The sequence below is a fragment of the Crinia signifera genome, chromosome 8 (genome assembly GCF_055691185.1).
Source record: "Crinia signifera chromosome 8, ASM5569118v1, whole genome shotgun sequence".
Taxonomy (NCBI): domain Eukaryota; kingdom Metazoa; phylum Chordata; class Amphibia; order Anura; family Myobatrachidae; genus Crinia; species Crinia signifera.
The window spans coordinates 155,026,807-155,043,854 of NC_139224.1; the positions used below are offsets into that span (position 1 = coordinate 155,026,807).

The window sequence follows — 17,048 nt, forward strand, 5'->3', positions numbered from 1 at the left end:
TCTAGGATTTTCCTTTGCAGTTCATTAAATCATTACGATGTGGAACTTAAAAAGGTCTGCCATGGAAACATCAGCACTTGTCTGGGTTACAGGTGGTAATTACACAACCCCGCACCCTAAAACCCGGACACTATACAATTCAGACACATGTGAGACCTTTCAGTGTATTATAAATGAGAAGTCTATACAGTGAGCACATATACAAACACACAATACACCATACCTCCCAACTTCTGTGTTGGGGAAATAGGGACACTCGCGCAGGCCAGAAAAGGGGGCGGGTGTATGCAAATGAGGGTGTGGCTTATGCTAATTAGCCACTACCTCATTTTCATACGAGAATAGACGCTGTGTGCATGCGCACAGCGTCTATTCTATTAGATTGGGGGGTCTCCCAACTGCCACCCCCCGCAGCGGGACAATGCCTGCCGCGGGTGGGACAGCGGGACAGGACCCGAAAATCGGGACTGTCCCGCTGTAATCGTGACAGTTGGGAGGTATGAATACACAGGGTGGATGGGTTAGTAGTAGTAGTAACTGTGTTGGGGAGTTTGTATAATCTCCCCGTGTTTGTGTGGGTACAGGTGGCAGGGAAAAAGAATAAGATAAAACTGGGACAGGGACTGATGTGAATGGACAAATAACGCGCTGTGCAGTAAATAAAATAATTTACTAAATTAAACTCCGCCCCCCCCCCCCCCCCCCAAAAAAAAATAAAACTCATAGGGACAATCCAATTAGGTGCGAGTTTCTCACACCCATGAATTAGTGTAGCACAAGCTGCTTTATGCAGGGGGTGCGAGATTTGGTGCAATTGCCAGCATTAAAACGCTGCTGCAACGTGCACCCTTCACATCTTCTTGGTCTTGATGGCCATCGACATCAATGATTAGAAAAAAAAAATCGATGGTTTATGGCTGATGTCGAATACTTTTGACATCAGTGGGGCAGATATGATGGAGAAAACGGATGACCATCAATATGTAAAAACATCGATGGTCATCCATTGCATAGTTATACACTATCGATGGCAAAGGCAACGATGATCAGCCCTAATTGGACTGACCCAGCATCGGGAGTGAATTCCAGTCAGAGAGTTTTACAAAGTTTGTCCTCAGTATAACACTACAGGAAATACTAAACTATTATACATGGATGGGATAACACATCAGTCAGGGCTAACTGCACATTCCTGATTGCATGTCAAAGGATCACATACAGTACACTGCACTGCACAGAGATTCTGCATTCATGGTGTTGGATTCCATATTATACATATCTGTAATCTGAGAGCTCCCATATGCAAAAGAAAAACCCTGTAATCCATGTAACCATTCGCTGCTATTTACAAGAAAATCATATTCAGCATAAAGAAATATTTTGCCAACATGTAAATTCATCTGGACTCAACATGGAAATGTCCAGCATTATATTTGTGTTATTTCTAATACAGGTCTGTGTTACACACTGCTAGGAAGAGGCACAATCCTACACAGAACACAAGTTCAACTGTTCTGAAGAAGTTACCGGTCCATCAATGGAGGGGAATCCACAAAATCACTGACCTCTGAGCACCCGGAGGAGAGAGAATGAGGTCAGTCACTGAATGGTAAATGTTGCTGCAAACCAGTGTTCCCTCTAAGCTGTGCGCACGTGCGCACGCACACAACTCGACGAGGGTGTGCACAGACATTACAACAGAGCGCACGAAGCAGCAGTGGTCCCTTTTTGCAGTTGTGGACTCAATTAATGTGTGTTTCACCCAATAACTACATTGTGTGCTGTGTTTTGAATGTTTAAATGTTTAATATCATTTTGAAGTAACGTTAACACAAATGCTGAACATCATTTTCCAGTTATATGTAAGTGACGCACAAAATTTAAAATTTCCTTACAAAGTTGCACAGCCAAAATCTTTTGCCACACACAGGCTTCATAAAATTAGAGGGAACATTGCTGCAAACTCCATTTAATCTGCTGTGAACTGGCCCAATAACCACCTGTAATTGGTTATAACCCTTCTACTGCCAACAGAATGACAGCCTTATAGATTAGTCTGGGTTAGATTGCTAAACACGGGCTTCCGATGTTAATTCGGGGGGGGGGGGGGGTAGGAGACATAAAAAAAAAAAGAGCTGGGCCTGATATCTATAAACTCTCAGATTTGTTTTATTATAGACCTGATTTTTGACCAGTAAGCCAATATTCAGGCACACACGTAGGATCGTGCACCCAGCAGCAGGTTACTAGTGGGATTTGCGGTGACGTTTTCTCTGCAGAGAATGGCAGTGCCGGCTAAACGCTCCCCTCGGCTGCTCCATCTGATAGCGGTGCACTGCCGTTCTTTGTGACAATGGAAGCGATAAATCTCAGCCTCACAAGGGCAGGTGTTGTGGCAAAGCCCCTTTCTGCCACTTATAGCAATCAGGGCCGTAGTGTGGAGAGCAAGGGATCAGCCCGTAAGCCGGGCCTAATGCCGTAAGCTGACAATCTGGAATCAGGTGCAGAGTGAGGCAGCGCCCTCCACACGGATCAACCATTTAACTGCTGAGATCAAAGATATCTATAGTGAGAAAGTTACGACTTTGTGACATTCCCCCGATCAGCCGCTGCATTAAAACGACCTGCCTTTAAATCAGGGTATCGACCTTGTCCTGGCCCATTACACAATCTTACAGGGATTGTCCCATCTTCCGACTGAAAGTCACTCAGGGGCGAGTGGACCACAGAAATGACGTCATCCTAGGGGTACATTGTATTCGGAGGTCCACAATGTTCTTTCCTGCTCTTTTCTGACAAACTGGTAAGAAACACTTGACTCTGACATACACAAGTCATTTTAATCTCACACCATGAGTTCTGTTCAGCTGTGTTTGCCCGGTCCTGAGTCCTGATCTTAGATGCTGCCTGCCCACCTGCATCGCTCTGAGGATTTTCAGCGATACCTAAAGGGGCGTACACACATAGAGATGTGTGCTAAGCTATTTAGGGTAGGCGATTCCCTGTGTCCAGATCTCCCATGTGGACCACATAACTCATGCAATGATTTCTGCTAAGCAATTTTGCTTAAGCAAAAAAAAAGTCCGGGCAGTGGGTTCAGAATGAGAGATTGTGATCAGTATCTCTCATTCTGTACACACAGAGAGATTTGCAGTCACTTCCTAAGCATTTTACTAGATTTTGACTGCATGCACTGACTTAGTTAGCAAGATATAATTAATGCCAGCAGGGGCATACACATGGAGAGATCTGTGCTTACTTTCTAAGCAATCTAGTCAGATTGCTTAGAAAATAGCACAAAATCGCTCCATGTGTATGCCCCTTTAGGCATAAGTGGCTTGAATCTGGGACACTCCAATATTATTTTAGGAGGCATCGAAGGTGGTTCTATGTGGCTATATTATATATTTCTAATTCCATTAAGGAATATAGGACTAAACTAAGACACCCTTTGGAGTCCATCCTATTGACCCCCGAAGGGTGCGGATGATTTGTGAGTTGCGAATCAACACGACACTGGGCGCACTTTAAGGTGGGTTGAATTCGCTGAAAAGTGCTCACACCTCCATAGGGGTGTGAGCAATATTCAGCTAATTTGGCCCTGTAAAGGGTGCGTGATAGGTTTAATTCGGGTGCAGTTTTCAGCGTTAAAACGGCACTCGAACGGCAACTTCGAGTGCCCTTCGGGGTTAATAAGATCGACCCCTTTGTCTGAATGCCTCAAAAGCTGGCCACACAAAGACCAACTTTATACTTTACACCTAGGGGGTTATTTTGGTTCACTCTGACAAATTCCTTCTTAGATGGACAAAACCATGTGCACTGCAGGGGGGCAGATGTAAAATGTGCAGAGAGAGTTAGATTTGGGTGGGGTTTTTCTTCACAGTGAGATCTATATTGCAGTGTAAAAATAAAGCAGTCAGTATTTTCCCTTCACAGAAACAAAATAACTCACCCAAATCTAATTCTATCTGCACCTGTTGCATCTGCCCCCCTGCAGTGCACATGGTTTTGTCCATCTGAGAAGGAATTTGCCTCTAAGAGTGAACTAGAATAAGGGGCCTAGTTGGCTGGTTGGAATGAAAATATGGAAATGTATGGGAGCATATGGTATGGAAGGTTTAAGGAAAGTTATTCCGGTGTATGGTAGATGTAATCCTTATGTGCCTAATCAGACTGAGGAACTCTATCAGGCTAGACCAGTGGTTCCCAACCCTGGTCTTCAAGTACCCCCAAAAGTCCACGTTTTCCCAAAACACCCGGCAGGTGCACAGATGCACTCATTATTCAGACACATATTTAGAAAAATCCTCAGGTAAAGCGAATTACTTCACTTGTGATTCTAAGTGGAGACCTGGAAAACGTGCACTGTTGGGGGCACTTGAGGACCAGGGTTGGGAACCATTGGGCTAGACAACTTCTTGACAGTTTTTCTCCATTCCAGGATAGTACGTCTTGATTTTATAAATGGGGCTATGAGCGGGCAAACTTTTGGCGAGCCTACTCTCCCTGCTCTTTTGACGGAACACCAGCTTGGCTTTGTATCGACATGGCATTCAGAAAAGAGAATAAAGACAGCAATCGCGGGTATAGCCTCTTCTTCCAACCCCACCTTTTCCAATGACCACAAGAAAGTTTGGCCCAGTTTACTTGACAAATTTAAACTATACCTGTCTGTGCATTTGCCCTCCTTAGCGACACATAATGATGATGAAGCAGCATCTTCCTTTAGCGCTTAGAAGGTTATAAAACCCTTGGTCTATAGTCAGATCTGGCGACACCCACCCGAGAATTAACTATTTTTGGTACTTGTGTAGTTTCACGGCGCAACTTAGTCAGCGTAGTGTCCCTGTCAGCATCAGCATCATGTATCCGCAGCCAGCGTAGTAAGCGTAGTCAGCAACTGTGTGTAAGTTTGCGCCTAACCGGAGCTTACACAGTTAGCGTAGTCAGTCAGTGTTGTGTCAGCACTTATTACATTGTGTGGGAACCATTGATCATTTTTAACCTGCCTGACATGATAGGTGTAAATGTGTTCCTGAAACACCCCCACTATCCACGTCAGCCTGAAGCGTGGCGAGTGGACGCGGTACACATCCTCCCGACCTGTTCATACCCCCACTATCCGTGTCGGCGTGGAGTTGAGGCCACACTTTAAAGAATCAACTCCATGCCGACGTGGATAGTGGGGGTATGAACAGGTAGGGAGGGCGCGTAACGCGTGCGCTCGCCACGCTTCGGGCTGCCGTGGATAGTGGAGGTTTGAAATGGAGGCATTTGCCAGTATGTAACATGGAGCCTTGTACTTTTCTTTTTTAGTACAAGCTTTTCACAGGGGACCGACAACCCCCATCTTTGTAGCTGCTGCTTTAAAAAAAAAAAAAAAGGAGCCTGAGGGTATCGCCCGTATAGCTGTCCTAGAGAGGGTATACCCCCTTTTTTCCATGTAACATAGAGCACTGGCAAATGCATCCTTTACTGTGCATGAGACGCACTTGTGCCATCCCCCCCCCCCCCCTTTGTGCATGTACTACCAAACCCCTAACCCTGACTGTCTCCCTGAAGTGGACATGGGCAGGGTTGCTGTACCCTGCCGCATGAATTACTGAGATGCACTTGCGTATGAGATATGCTCGTGCATCCCAGGCAGATGGAGTTCCTCTCCGCTGGCGCCCGCATGATCGCCTCTCCGCCGGCGTCCACCAGTGCAGGGGATCTGGCGGTTACCGGCGCTGTGTGAGAGGCGCTCACTAGGGGACAGAGCTGCAGCTCACAGGTGACTACACTGCCTAACGAGGACACTACACTGACTACACAGGGCTGCCGTGGGGACACTATGCTGACTATGCTGGGCTACAGTTGCCCTATGCTGACAACGTAGCGTAGCGTGGCGCCGTGAAACTACATAAGTACCCTATTTTTAATCTGGCATTTCCCTGGTCTCATGGTTTTTAAAAACTCTGTTGGAAGATATTGCCTTTTTTGACCCCGATTCCCCCACCCCACACTTGTAGCACACAAACTGGCGCTAATTGATACCCCGTGAGGGGTGGATACTATTAAATGCAAAGGATGCAAGATGCCGTTGTCACAAAGTTTAAACGCTGCCAACGGCACCCAATTGTTATTATCATGGGTTGGTTTCGGCCCGAATTCAAACAAAATTGTTCATGGCCCTGTGGGGCAGGGAGCATCTTTGTGCGAATTCCAGCTTCCACAAAATGCGGCCGCTGCCAAGATGTTTCGTACTGGCGAATTTATCTAATTTAATAGGATCTACCCCAAAGTAGCAGCCAAGCAGCTCCTAACTGTCATTTTACACACCCTGTTTGCCAAAAAACTACATTCAGGAGCTGATTGGCTGGTACTTTATCTCCGTACTCTTTATCTCTCTCTGAAGTTTAGTGATTAGACCACTGTGTTTGAAAAGTGACAGTTGTGAGCTGATTGGTTGGTTCTCTCTCTCTCCCCAAGCTTAAGGTGGAAAAATACTGTGTTTGATATAAAAAAGATATGCAAATAGCAGCGTTCTCTTTCCTGAATAGAAATGATCTCAACCAACGACACATTCCCTTTCGCCACATTGACCGAGACACAGAAAATCGCATAATGAGACCAAACAACAAAAACAGACTTTAAAGGCTATAAAATCAAAAGCAACAAAATAAAGGGTTTCTTCATCTAATTATTCTAAAGCATCACCAAGCTGTCTAGTGGTATACAGCTAAGCATAGTACATGTATTACGCTCCTCAGAAATATTACACCTTGTTTTATGTCTACAAAGGTTCTCCCTTGTATTTCGTCTCCAAAGCTTTAATTGTAGCAGAAACTAACAACGATTCTTCTGCTTCGGGTGAATTGATTTATAGTGAAGCATATGGATACGTCTCTTATTTCCTGACACTGGAACATAGGTTACTACAATAGGACTGACCTTATCATACAGGTGGTTAATCCCAACAAATACCCCCTGACTGAACTGACCTTCTGACATAACATTGTGTTTAGTGTACAAAACTAGATAGCATATGACACAAAACAGTGTACAAATATCGACTATTAAGAACAGATCTAATTGTATTTATAATCTGTTGTTGACACTTTTAAAGCAATACACACATATAGAAGATACATATTTATTATACAAATAGGTTCAGCATCTTTAAAGCATCCGGATGTTTTTTAGCTTTCCTACAAATTATCTCTATTTCAAAGACCTCTCTGAGGGGTGACTGCAAAACAGGAGGTCATATGTTGGGTTAGGAGGGATTGTCGGGGAGGACAAGACAGAGCTCAGGAGAGTGTTAAAAGCCTTAGTGCATCATGTGCCACGTGACTGTAGTTGCCATGGTAGCCATTATAATCTTCCACTTTATCAGGCTTAATACATCTGTTCCATTGTTACATAAGCACAGGGGGTCTATGCTGAATTGATCCCACAAATTGGAATAATGTTGAGAAGATTTGCGTTCATAAACTTCAAGGTCAGGCCAGACTAACGCACCTAACTGGCCAAATTACACGTATGCATCCCCGTCACTCCCACCTCTCATCTACCAGTTCCCGGACTGCTTACCTCCGTGCAAAATGGGGTGAGCTGTGGGTGCACCACAGGCTGCACATATGTATGAAACGTCGACTCGATCTCCATTGTTCTGCCATTTAACTTCAGGATGGGAAATTCAATAATTTCCTAGGAGTAAGAAACAAAATAAAATGTATTTATTACAGAACATATTTATATGCGTGGAATGAAATATGGTGGAGACAAAGGAAACATCTGTACAAGCAACAGTTCTACTATAATGATGTATGTACTGTAGTCAAAAATGTATTTACTACAGAATAGGTCAGTGGTTCCCAAACTTTTTTGAATCGCGGCACCCTCAGGCAAAGGTTTCTTATTGAGAATTGCACAGAAAAACATAAAATTAAGTCAACTTTGTTTACAGGTCATTCTTAAGGCTCCCATACACGGTCCGTTCCCGGACCGTCCGTTTTGTACTATGAGATGCGCGCTCCCGCGCATCTCATCGTACGGTACAAAAAGTATGTGCTGCACATACTTTTTGTACTAGGTACACATCGCATCGGATCACAGTGCATGCACACTGCATGCACTAGGGATCCGATACGATACGATGTGTGCTAATTACCATATATACTCGAGTATAAGCCTACTTTTTCAGAACATTTTTTATGCTGAAAAAGCCCCCCTCGGCTTATACTCGAGTGAGGGTCCCCACTTGAGTCAATACGTTTTCCCAGTTTTTTGTTGTAAAATTAGGTGCCTCGGCTTATATTCGGGTCGACTTATACTCGAGTATATACGGTAAGTCCCAAACGGATCCGTTAAATGGACCGTGTATGGGCCCCTTTAGTTTCAGTTATGCGGTGAAGGACGGGATTCACAAGCATCGGCCATGAAAAATCTGAATTGGTCCTGGACCACCAAGCCAGGCCACCCCTGCAAGGAACATCAGTTTGCCACAGCACCCAGTTTGAGAACGATTGGTAAAGGGGTTCCAAAGCCGTTGGCGATTGGCAGCTCTGACCAATGGATTTAAAATTACAACATTTAGGAATTCTACACCAGCCTGCATTAGCATTTAGTTCAGATGCAGTCATAAATCCATTGGTCAAAAAGGTTATCCATCAGGCATTCATAACCAGTCAATAATTCTACTATCTGTCAGACCTCATCCAATGTACTGTGTGCAGGACTGGAGTTCCATTTCAAAGTACATTAAACAAAAACTCAGTGATAGACGAATATAACTGTGCATGGCTGCATAAGAAAACTTTTCAGGAGGGACTTGCATTAAAGTTGGACACATCCAGCTAATAATACACCTTTCAGATTGCAAAATCAGGGTCCGACCTAGGTTATTTATGCAATGTGAAAGGGCTAAGGCAGGGGTGGCCAACCCGCGGCTCTCGAGCCGCATGCGGCTCTTTGCTTAAGGAGCTGAGGCTCCTTCAATCACCCCCCGTCGCAGCGCTAAAGTTCTTCCCGATCACTGTGGTCAGCAGTGATCAGGCAGCCCGCGTCTCCCCACACAGTGAGCGGCTGCATAGCAGGTCCAGCCGCGGAGAAAGCCCCCTCCCCCCTCCTAATATATGATGGACATCCATCATCTTGCCCCCCGCCCCCTTACCCACGCCGATGAGAAGACGTCGGCGCATAGGAGATAATGCTGCGGGAGCCAGCGATGGGGCCGAGGAGACCAGCCGATGGAGGTTCCAGGGCTGAGGGAACAGCAACCATTGTGAGAGCCAGCTGCTGCTGCAGGGAAGTCCAGCTGCTGCTGAAGCAGAGGAGGCCAGCTACTGCGCGGGAGCCGGCGCCGGGGCATAGAGAAGACCTGACATTGATTACATAGCCGCAGGTGAGAAGGAGACGTACAGTAGTCCAGGAGATCTGGGGGGGTGGGACAACCATTTTCTAACCCATGCTCTCTCCCTTTGCCTTGCCTTACTTAGATTCGCACTCCTCCCCTCACCCCTCTTCCCCCACACCTCTCTCTATCTACCTGCCTTTTACTCCCTCTTTGTGTCATCTCTCTTGCCCCACCTCTTTCGCTCTAACATGGTCCATCCCCACTGCTGCGGAACATGGAAGCCGGCATCAGGGCACATGAGACCTGACTGCTAGTACTGGGTGGGTGGGGGAGAATAGCAATGTGAACCCCATTGGCTTCTATAGTGTTAACCCCCACCCCACACACAAACACACTTTTTTGAGGGTGGCAGTGTATAAATGTATGTATGTATGTATGCATGCATGTATGTATGTGGGTGGTGGTTTATAAATGGTATGCATGTATTAGGGTGGCGTGTATAAATGGTATGTATGTATCAGGGTGGCGGTGTATATATAAATGTATGTATGTATGTATGTATGTATGTATGTATGTATGAGGGTGGCGGTGTATAAATGCATGTATGTATGTATGTATGAGGGTGGCGGTGTATAAATGTATGTATGTGGGTGGCGGTGTATAAATGGTATGCATGTATGAGGGTGGTGATGTATGTATGTATGTATGTATGAGGGTGGCGGTGTATAAATGGTATGTATGTATGAGGGTGGCGATGTATAAATGTATGTATGTATGTATGTATAAAGGTGGCGGTGTCTAAATGTATGTATGTATGAGGGTGGCGGTGTATAAATGGTATGTATGTATGTATGTATGTGAATGGCGGTGTATAAATGTATGTATGAGGTTGGCGATGTATATATGTACATATGCGCATGATGTTGGCTCTTCGTCGTCCCAAAGCATATTTTTTGGCTCTTTGTCTATGACTGGTTGGCCACCCCTGGGCTAAGGGATAAGAACAGGGGACGTGACCACTAAATATTATAATTCTAGAGATCAAGACAACCGAAGAGTGTTGCGGAAATATGGGGACACAGAGTGATATTGGGGGAACATGGGATTATAGGAAGAGTGATAGATCCATGTGGAGAGTACACATACAAGAAAAGCAAACATAGTGCAAACACACTACCTGAAACCACACTGATAGCTGCAACCACAAGTTAGTTTTTCTGCAGTGAGAAACCAACAGCAGGTGAGGTCAGGTGACAGGTCAGTCATCATTGGGGGATGTGGTTATAAATGTGTGTTTAAATTCCTGTGGGGGGGATGCGCGTGTGTTTCATTTTCTAAGGGGAAGATGCGTGCGTTTCCTTTCTTGTGGGGATGGAGTGTGTGTGAATCCTTTCCTGTGGGGTGGAGGTGTGTGTTTCCTTTCCTGTGGCCTTCCCCACAGGAAAGGAAACACACACACCTCCTTCCCCACAGGAAAGGAAACGCACGCATCTGCCCCTAGAAAATGCGAGTGTTTCCTTTCCTGTGGGGATGGATACATGTGTGTTTCCTTTCCTGTCTGGATGGATGCGTGTGTGTTTCCTTTCCTGTGGGGACGGATGCGTGTGTGTTTCCTTTCCTGTGGGGACGGATGCGTGTGTTTCTTTTCCTGTGGGGACGGATGCGTGTGTTTCCTTTCCTGTGGGGACGGATGCGTGTGTTTCTTTTCCTGTAGGGACGAATGCGCGTGTGTTTCCTTTCCTGTAGGGACGGATGCGCGTGTGTTTCCTTTCCTGTGGGGATGGATGCGTGTGTGTTTCTATTCCTGTGGGGATGGATGCGTGTGTGTTTCTATTCCTGTGGGGATGGATACGTGTGTGTTTCTATTCCTGTGGGGACGAATGCGCATGTGTTTCCTTTCCTGTAGGGACGGATGCGCGTGTGTTTCCTTTCCTGTAGGGATGGATGCGCGTGTGTTTCCTTTCCTGTGGGGATGGATGCGTGTGTGTTTCTATTCCTGTGGGGATGGATGCGTGTGTGTTTCTATTCCTGTGGGGATGGATGCGTGTGTGTTTCTATTCCTGTGGTGATGGATGCGTGTGTGTTTCCTTTCCTGTAGGGACGAATGCGTGTGTGTTTCCTTTCCTGTGGGGACGGATGCGTGTGTGTTTCTATTCCTGTGGGGATGGATGCGTGTGTGTTTCTATTCCTGTGGGGATGGATGCGTGTGTGTTTCTATTCCTGTGGGGATGGATGCGTGTGTGTTTCCTTTCCTGTAGGGACGAATGCGTGTGTGTTTCCTTTCCTGTGGGGACGGATGCGTGTGTGTTTCTATTCCTGTGGGGATGGATGCGTGTGTGTTTCCTTTCCTGTGGGGACGGATGCGTGTGTTTCCTTTCCTGTGGGGACGGATGCGTGTGTGTTTCCTTTCCTGTGGGGATGGATGCGCGTGTTTCCTTTCCTGTGGGGACGGATGCGTGTGTGTTTCTATTCCTGTGGGGATGGATGCGCGTGTTTCCTTTCCTGTGGGGACGGATGCGTGTGCGTTTAATTTCCTGAGGGGGCAGATGCATGCATGATTCAATTCGAGTTGGGGCGAATGTGTGCATTTGTTTCATTCCCTGTGGGAGCCTGTGTGTATGTGTGTGTGTTTTTTCCATATGTCTTTGAATAATTCAATCCCAGGAACACCCGGGATTGAGATTTTTTTTTTTTTAATCCCAGAATAACAAAAAAGCTATGGAATTGTTTTCATTATTAGCAGAAATTACACGAATAAGCATAGTTATGGAAGTGTTGCGGATACACCACATAAGTACACTCACAGACTCTTCATCATTCACATAAGAGGTAATACTCAGACAGAAAAATTGCACCAAGGCACATGCACACGAGAGTCGATGGGCCTCTAACTTTATCAGTACCCTCAAAATTGTGGCCTCAAAACAATACCAATCCCCCAGAATGACCAGAAAGACTTCAGGTCCCCCATCCACTAGTGCAATATGGCCACTTTTCATCCGATTCCGATCTGCGATCGAAAGTAAAGTGTCACATCACCATGTGATGTTCCTCTGACTCCGATCCCAGGTGCGTTCCTGTGCTCACCAGATCGGAGTCACGGATCGTCATGGCTACCATGAATATTTGTGGGATCCTGCAGCCATGAAATCGTATGCAAAAGAACCGCATACAGTGTATTGGATGTTGTCCAGCCGCCCGGGAGCCGCCGAGTAGAGGACGAGGTAACGCAATCTACAGATCCAAACAATAAACTTTCTATGATTTCACAAAGGCAAAAGAGAAGGGAATTAATGAGCGGATGTGCAGTGGCAGAAAACATCTAGATGCACCGAGCATGTCATTAATATCTACATAAACTTATTATTTCCAGCCTCTGTGCGCTGTCCCCATGGAGAGCCATATAAACTACTAGATGTAAATAAAACTTATCTACATATATAAACGAGGCCTCATTTAATATTGTACGACTCGTTTTATTTTGCAGCCAGTTAGCAAGCGGATACCGCTAATAAATAAAAAGCCGATCGCTCACAATGATAACAATATACATGTAACAAATAGCAGGGAGATAAAACAAACAGCAAGAAACCAAAGGAGATAAAAGCATAATCATTACTTTTGGTTGTTAATCCCAGTTTTTTATGTCCCTGTGTTTCCGGCGATTGCACATTCTAAAGGAAGAATGACAATTTGTTCTGTGCCTCCAGAAGATGAATTGGTCAGTTCTCCCTAATAAAGACGCATAGCAATGAGGCTCCGCTCCCTATATATTTCTATGCCAGGGTCCGGGGTTATGTAAATGGGGCTGCTGCATTAGCAAAACAACTGATAACGACGGCTCTTTAATATTCAAAAACAGTTAGCAAAATTTAATCAAAGCAGCCAAAAGCAACATTTTTACTCGCTGACACTTTTATGAGCAAATTCGCACATTTTTTTTTAACCGAAATTGCCATTAGGAATGTTTTAACCCTTCGGTGGCATCGATTAAGACGGACTGTATGGAAGAGGGTTACGTAAAGGGATGGCACAAAAGTTGCAGCTGGAATAAATACAGAAATGGTGGAAAATTACTGCTGGTGTTAATTCATATTATATACATGTTACAAAGTTATAAACTGGGTCTGGTTGGTATACTGCCGCTAGAGTGGTCTGCACTGGGTATGGTCGGTATACTGCCGCTAGAGTGGTATGCACTGGGTATGGTCGGTATACTGCCGCTAGAGTGGTCTGCACTGGGTATGGTTGGTAGACTGCCGCTAGAGTGGTCTGCACTGGGTATGGTCGGTACACTGCCGCTAGAGTGGTCTGCACTGGGTATGGTCGGTATACTGCCGCTAGAGTGGTCTGCACTGGGTATGGTCAGTATACTGCCGCTAGAGTGGTCTGCACTGGGTCTGGTTGGTATACTGCCGCTAGAGTGGTCTGCACTGGTATGGTCGGTATACTGCCGCTAGAGTGGTCTGCACTGGGTATGGTCGGTATACTGCCGCTAGAGTGGTCTGCACTGGGTATGGTCGGTATACTGCCGCTAGAGTGGTCTGCACTGGGTATGGTCGGTATACTGCCGCTAGAGTGATCTGCACTGGGTATGGTCGGTATACTGCCGCTAGAGTGGTCTGCACTGGGTATGGTCAGTATACTGCCGCTAGAGTGGTCTGCACTGGGTCTGGTTGGTATACTGCCGCTAGAGTGGTCTGCACTGGGTATGGCCGGTATACTGCCGCTAGAGTGGTCTGCACTGGGTATGGTCGGTATACTGCCGCTAGAGTGGTCTGCACTGGGTATGGTTGGTAGACTGCCGCTAGAGTGGTCTGCACTGGGTATGGTCGGTACACTGCCACTAGAGTGGTCTGCACTGGGTATGGTCGGTATACTGCCGCTAGAGTGGTCTGCACTGGGTATGGTTGGTATACTGCTGCTAGAGTGGTCTGCACTGGGTATGGTCGGTACACTGCCGCTAGAGTGGTCTGCACTGGGTATGGTCGGTATACTGCCGCTAGAGTGGTCTGCACTGGGTATGGCCGGTATACTGCTGCTAGAGTGGTCTGCACTGGGTACGGTCGGTATAGTGCCGCTAGAGTGGTCTGCACTGGGTATGGTCAGTATACTGCCGCTAGAGTAGAGTGGTCTGTACTGGGTATGGTCGGTATAGTGCCGCTAGTGTGGTCTGCACTGGGTGTGGTCGGTATACTGCTGCTAGAGTAGAGTGGTCTGCACTGGGTATGGTCGGTATACTGCCGCTAGAGTGGTCTGCACTGGGTATGGTTGGTATACTGCTGCTAGAGTGGTCTGCACTGGGTATGGTCGGTACACTGCCGCTAGAGTGGTCTGCACTGGGTATGGTCGGTATACTGCCGCTAGAGTGGTCTGCACTGGGTATGGCCGGTATACTGCTGCTAGAGTGGTCTGCACTGGGTACGGTCGGTATAGTGCCGCTAGAGTGGTCTGCACTGGGTATGGTCAGTATACTGCCGCTAGAGTAGAGTGGTCTGTACTGGGTATGGTCGGTATAGTGCCGCTAGTGTGGTCTGCACTGGGTGTGGTCGGTATACTGCTGCTAGAGTAGAGTGGTCTGCACTGGGTATGGCCGGTATACTGCTGCTAGAGTGGTCTGCACTGGGTATGGTCGGTATACTGCTGCTAGAGTGGTCTGCACTGGGTATGGTCAGTATACTGCTGCTAGAGTGGTCTGCACTGGGTATGGTTGGTATACTGCTGCTAGAGTAGAGTGGTCTGCACTGGGTATGGCCGGTATACTGCCGCTAGAGTGGTCTGCACTGGGTATGGCCGGTATACTGCTGCTAGAGTGGTCTGCACTGGGTACGGTCGGTATAGTGCCGCTAGAGTGGTCTGCACTGGGTATGGTCAGTATACTGCCGCTAGAGTAGAGTGGTCTGTACTGGGTATGGTCGGTATAGTGCCGCTAGTGTGGTCTGCACTGGGTGTGGTTGGTATACTGCTGCTAGAGTAGAGTGGTCTGCACTGGGTATGGCCGGTATACTGCTGCTAGAGTGGTCTGCACTGGGTACGGTCGGTATACTGCCGCTAGATTGGTCTGCACTGGGTATGGCCGGTATACTGCTGCTAGAGTGGTCTGCACTGGGTATGGCCGGTATACTGCTGCTAGAGTGGTCTGCACTGGGTATGGCCGGTATACTGCTGCTAGAGTGGTCTGCACTGGGTATGGTCGGTATACTGCTGCTAGAGTAGAGTGGTCTGCACTGGGTATGGTCGGTATCCTGCTGCTAGAGTGGTCTGCACTGGGTATGGCCGGTATACTGCTGCTAGAGTGGTCTGCACTGGGTATGGCCGGTATACTGCTGCTAGAGTGGTCTGCACTGGGTATGGTCGGTATACTGCTGCTAGAGTAGAGTGGTCTGCACTGGGTATGGTCGGTATCCTGCTGCTAGAGTAGAGTGGTCTGCACTGGGTATGGTCGGTATAGTGCAGCTAGTGTGGTCGGTATACTGCTGCTAGAGTAGAGTGGTCTGCACTGGGTACGGTCGGTATACTGCTGCTAGTGTGGTCTGCACTAGGTATGGTCGGTATACATGCATGTTCAGCGGGTCCGGGTGAAGTCACTTATCGTTTACTGATATCATTCAGTCTCTATGCACAATATCAGGACCTGCGGCCGATATTAATAATATCGTCCGCAGCCGATGGGTCTAGTGTGTATAGGCCTTTATTTTCCTGTGGCCAGCTGCTTAGAACTACTATAACCGACTGATCGTTGTATGGAGTCGCTGGGATATACAAAGCTGCCAGGTAGGAGTCTCAATACAAATCCAGATGGCAGCGACATTTGCTTTTGTGTACTTCTAGGAAACAGGCCCTTTGTACTGAATTCTTTAAATAACAATGCACCGTACTCTAGGAAAACACTGCAGATGCTAACTACCCAGACTCCGTAGTGATGCCACAAGCTTGTACTCAATGCATAGGCCGATCCTTAGGAGTACTGGTCAGGCCCTGTGGTATATACATTTTAAATAGAGTGTTCACCCTGCACATTTTCCTTTCCTCCTCCGAGGAGGCAGCAATATGGCAGCGCCCATAGACACACGCACGGCTTCATGCTCTCCACATGCTAAAAACTATGTTCATTTGTTACTAGACAATTAACATAAAAGAAACGCAATATAAAAATAAGCTGTTTTCAATGTGGAACCTTCACGCTGTGCACTGAGGAGGAGGAGGGGGGGGGGCGATGCAAATGTATGGCGCAGATAAGCAGACATATCAATGTATAATGTATCCTATCCGTCTTCACAGCGAGGTGCTCCAGCCAGACCCGTCAGCTGCGATTAACTGCGCTGTACAAAGACCCCATTAGTAAATACAGATCTCACATTATCGGCGAGACGGGTGGAACAGTTTTACCCGAGATATATGGTCCGTCCGTTTCCAGGCAATGGTAAATTGAGACGTATGCGGCCTGCTGTGTATGTTTAATGCCAGGTTAATGGGAAGGTAATTTATCCGCGCACATCTACGCCGGCTACGAGCGCCATGTGTACATCTCGCCGGCTGCATCTCCCGCACAAGAGAGGGGTCAAGAGATTCAGCTTTTATTTAGTTTTGTAAAATCACAGTGGAAAGGTTGAGAAATGGAAGAGACTAATGAAAATCAACAGTAGAGTTTGGGTTTAAATGTTATGGAACTGTCTTTTAATGGACTAATATGATTTTGTTTGAT

At 46.7% G+C, this 17,048-nt stretch overlaps 1 protein-coding gene across 1 annotated transcript in view; it reads right to left on the reverse strand.

The window, feature by feature from the left end:
• Window positions 1-17,048, reverse strand: part of ERI3 (ERI1 exoribonuclease family member 3) — a 215,966-nt gene that overhangs the window by 166,079 nt on the left and 32,839 nt on the right. Inside the window, exon 3 of the mRNA XM_083157464.1 lies at window positions 7,579-7,695. Within this exon, the coding sequence (XP_083013590.1) occupies window positions 7,579-7,695 (117 nt within the window). The remainder of the gene's footprint in view (window positions 1-7,578; window positions 7,696-17,048) is intronic.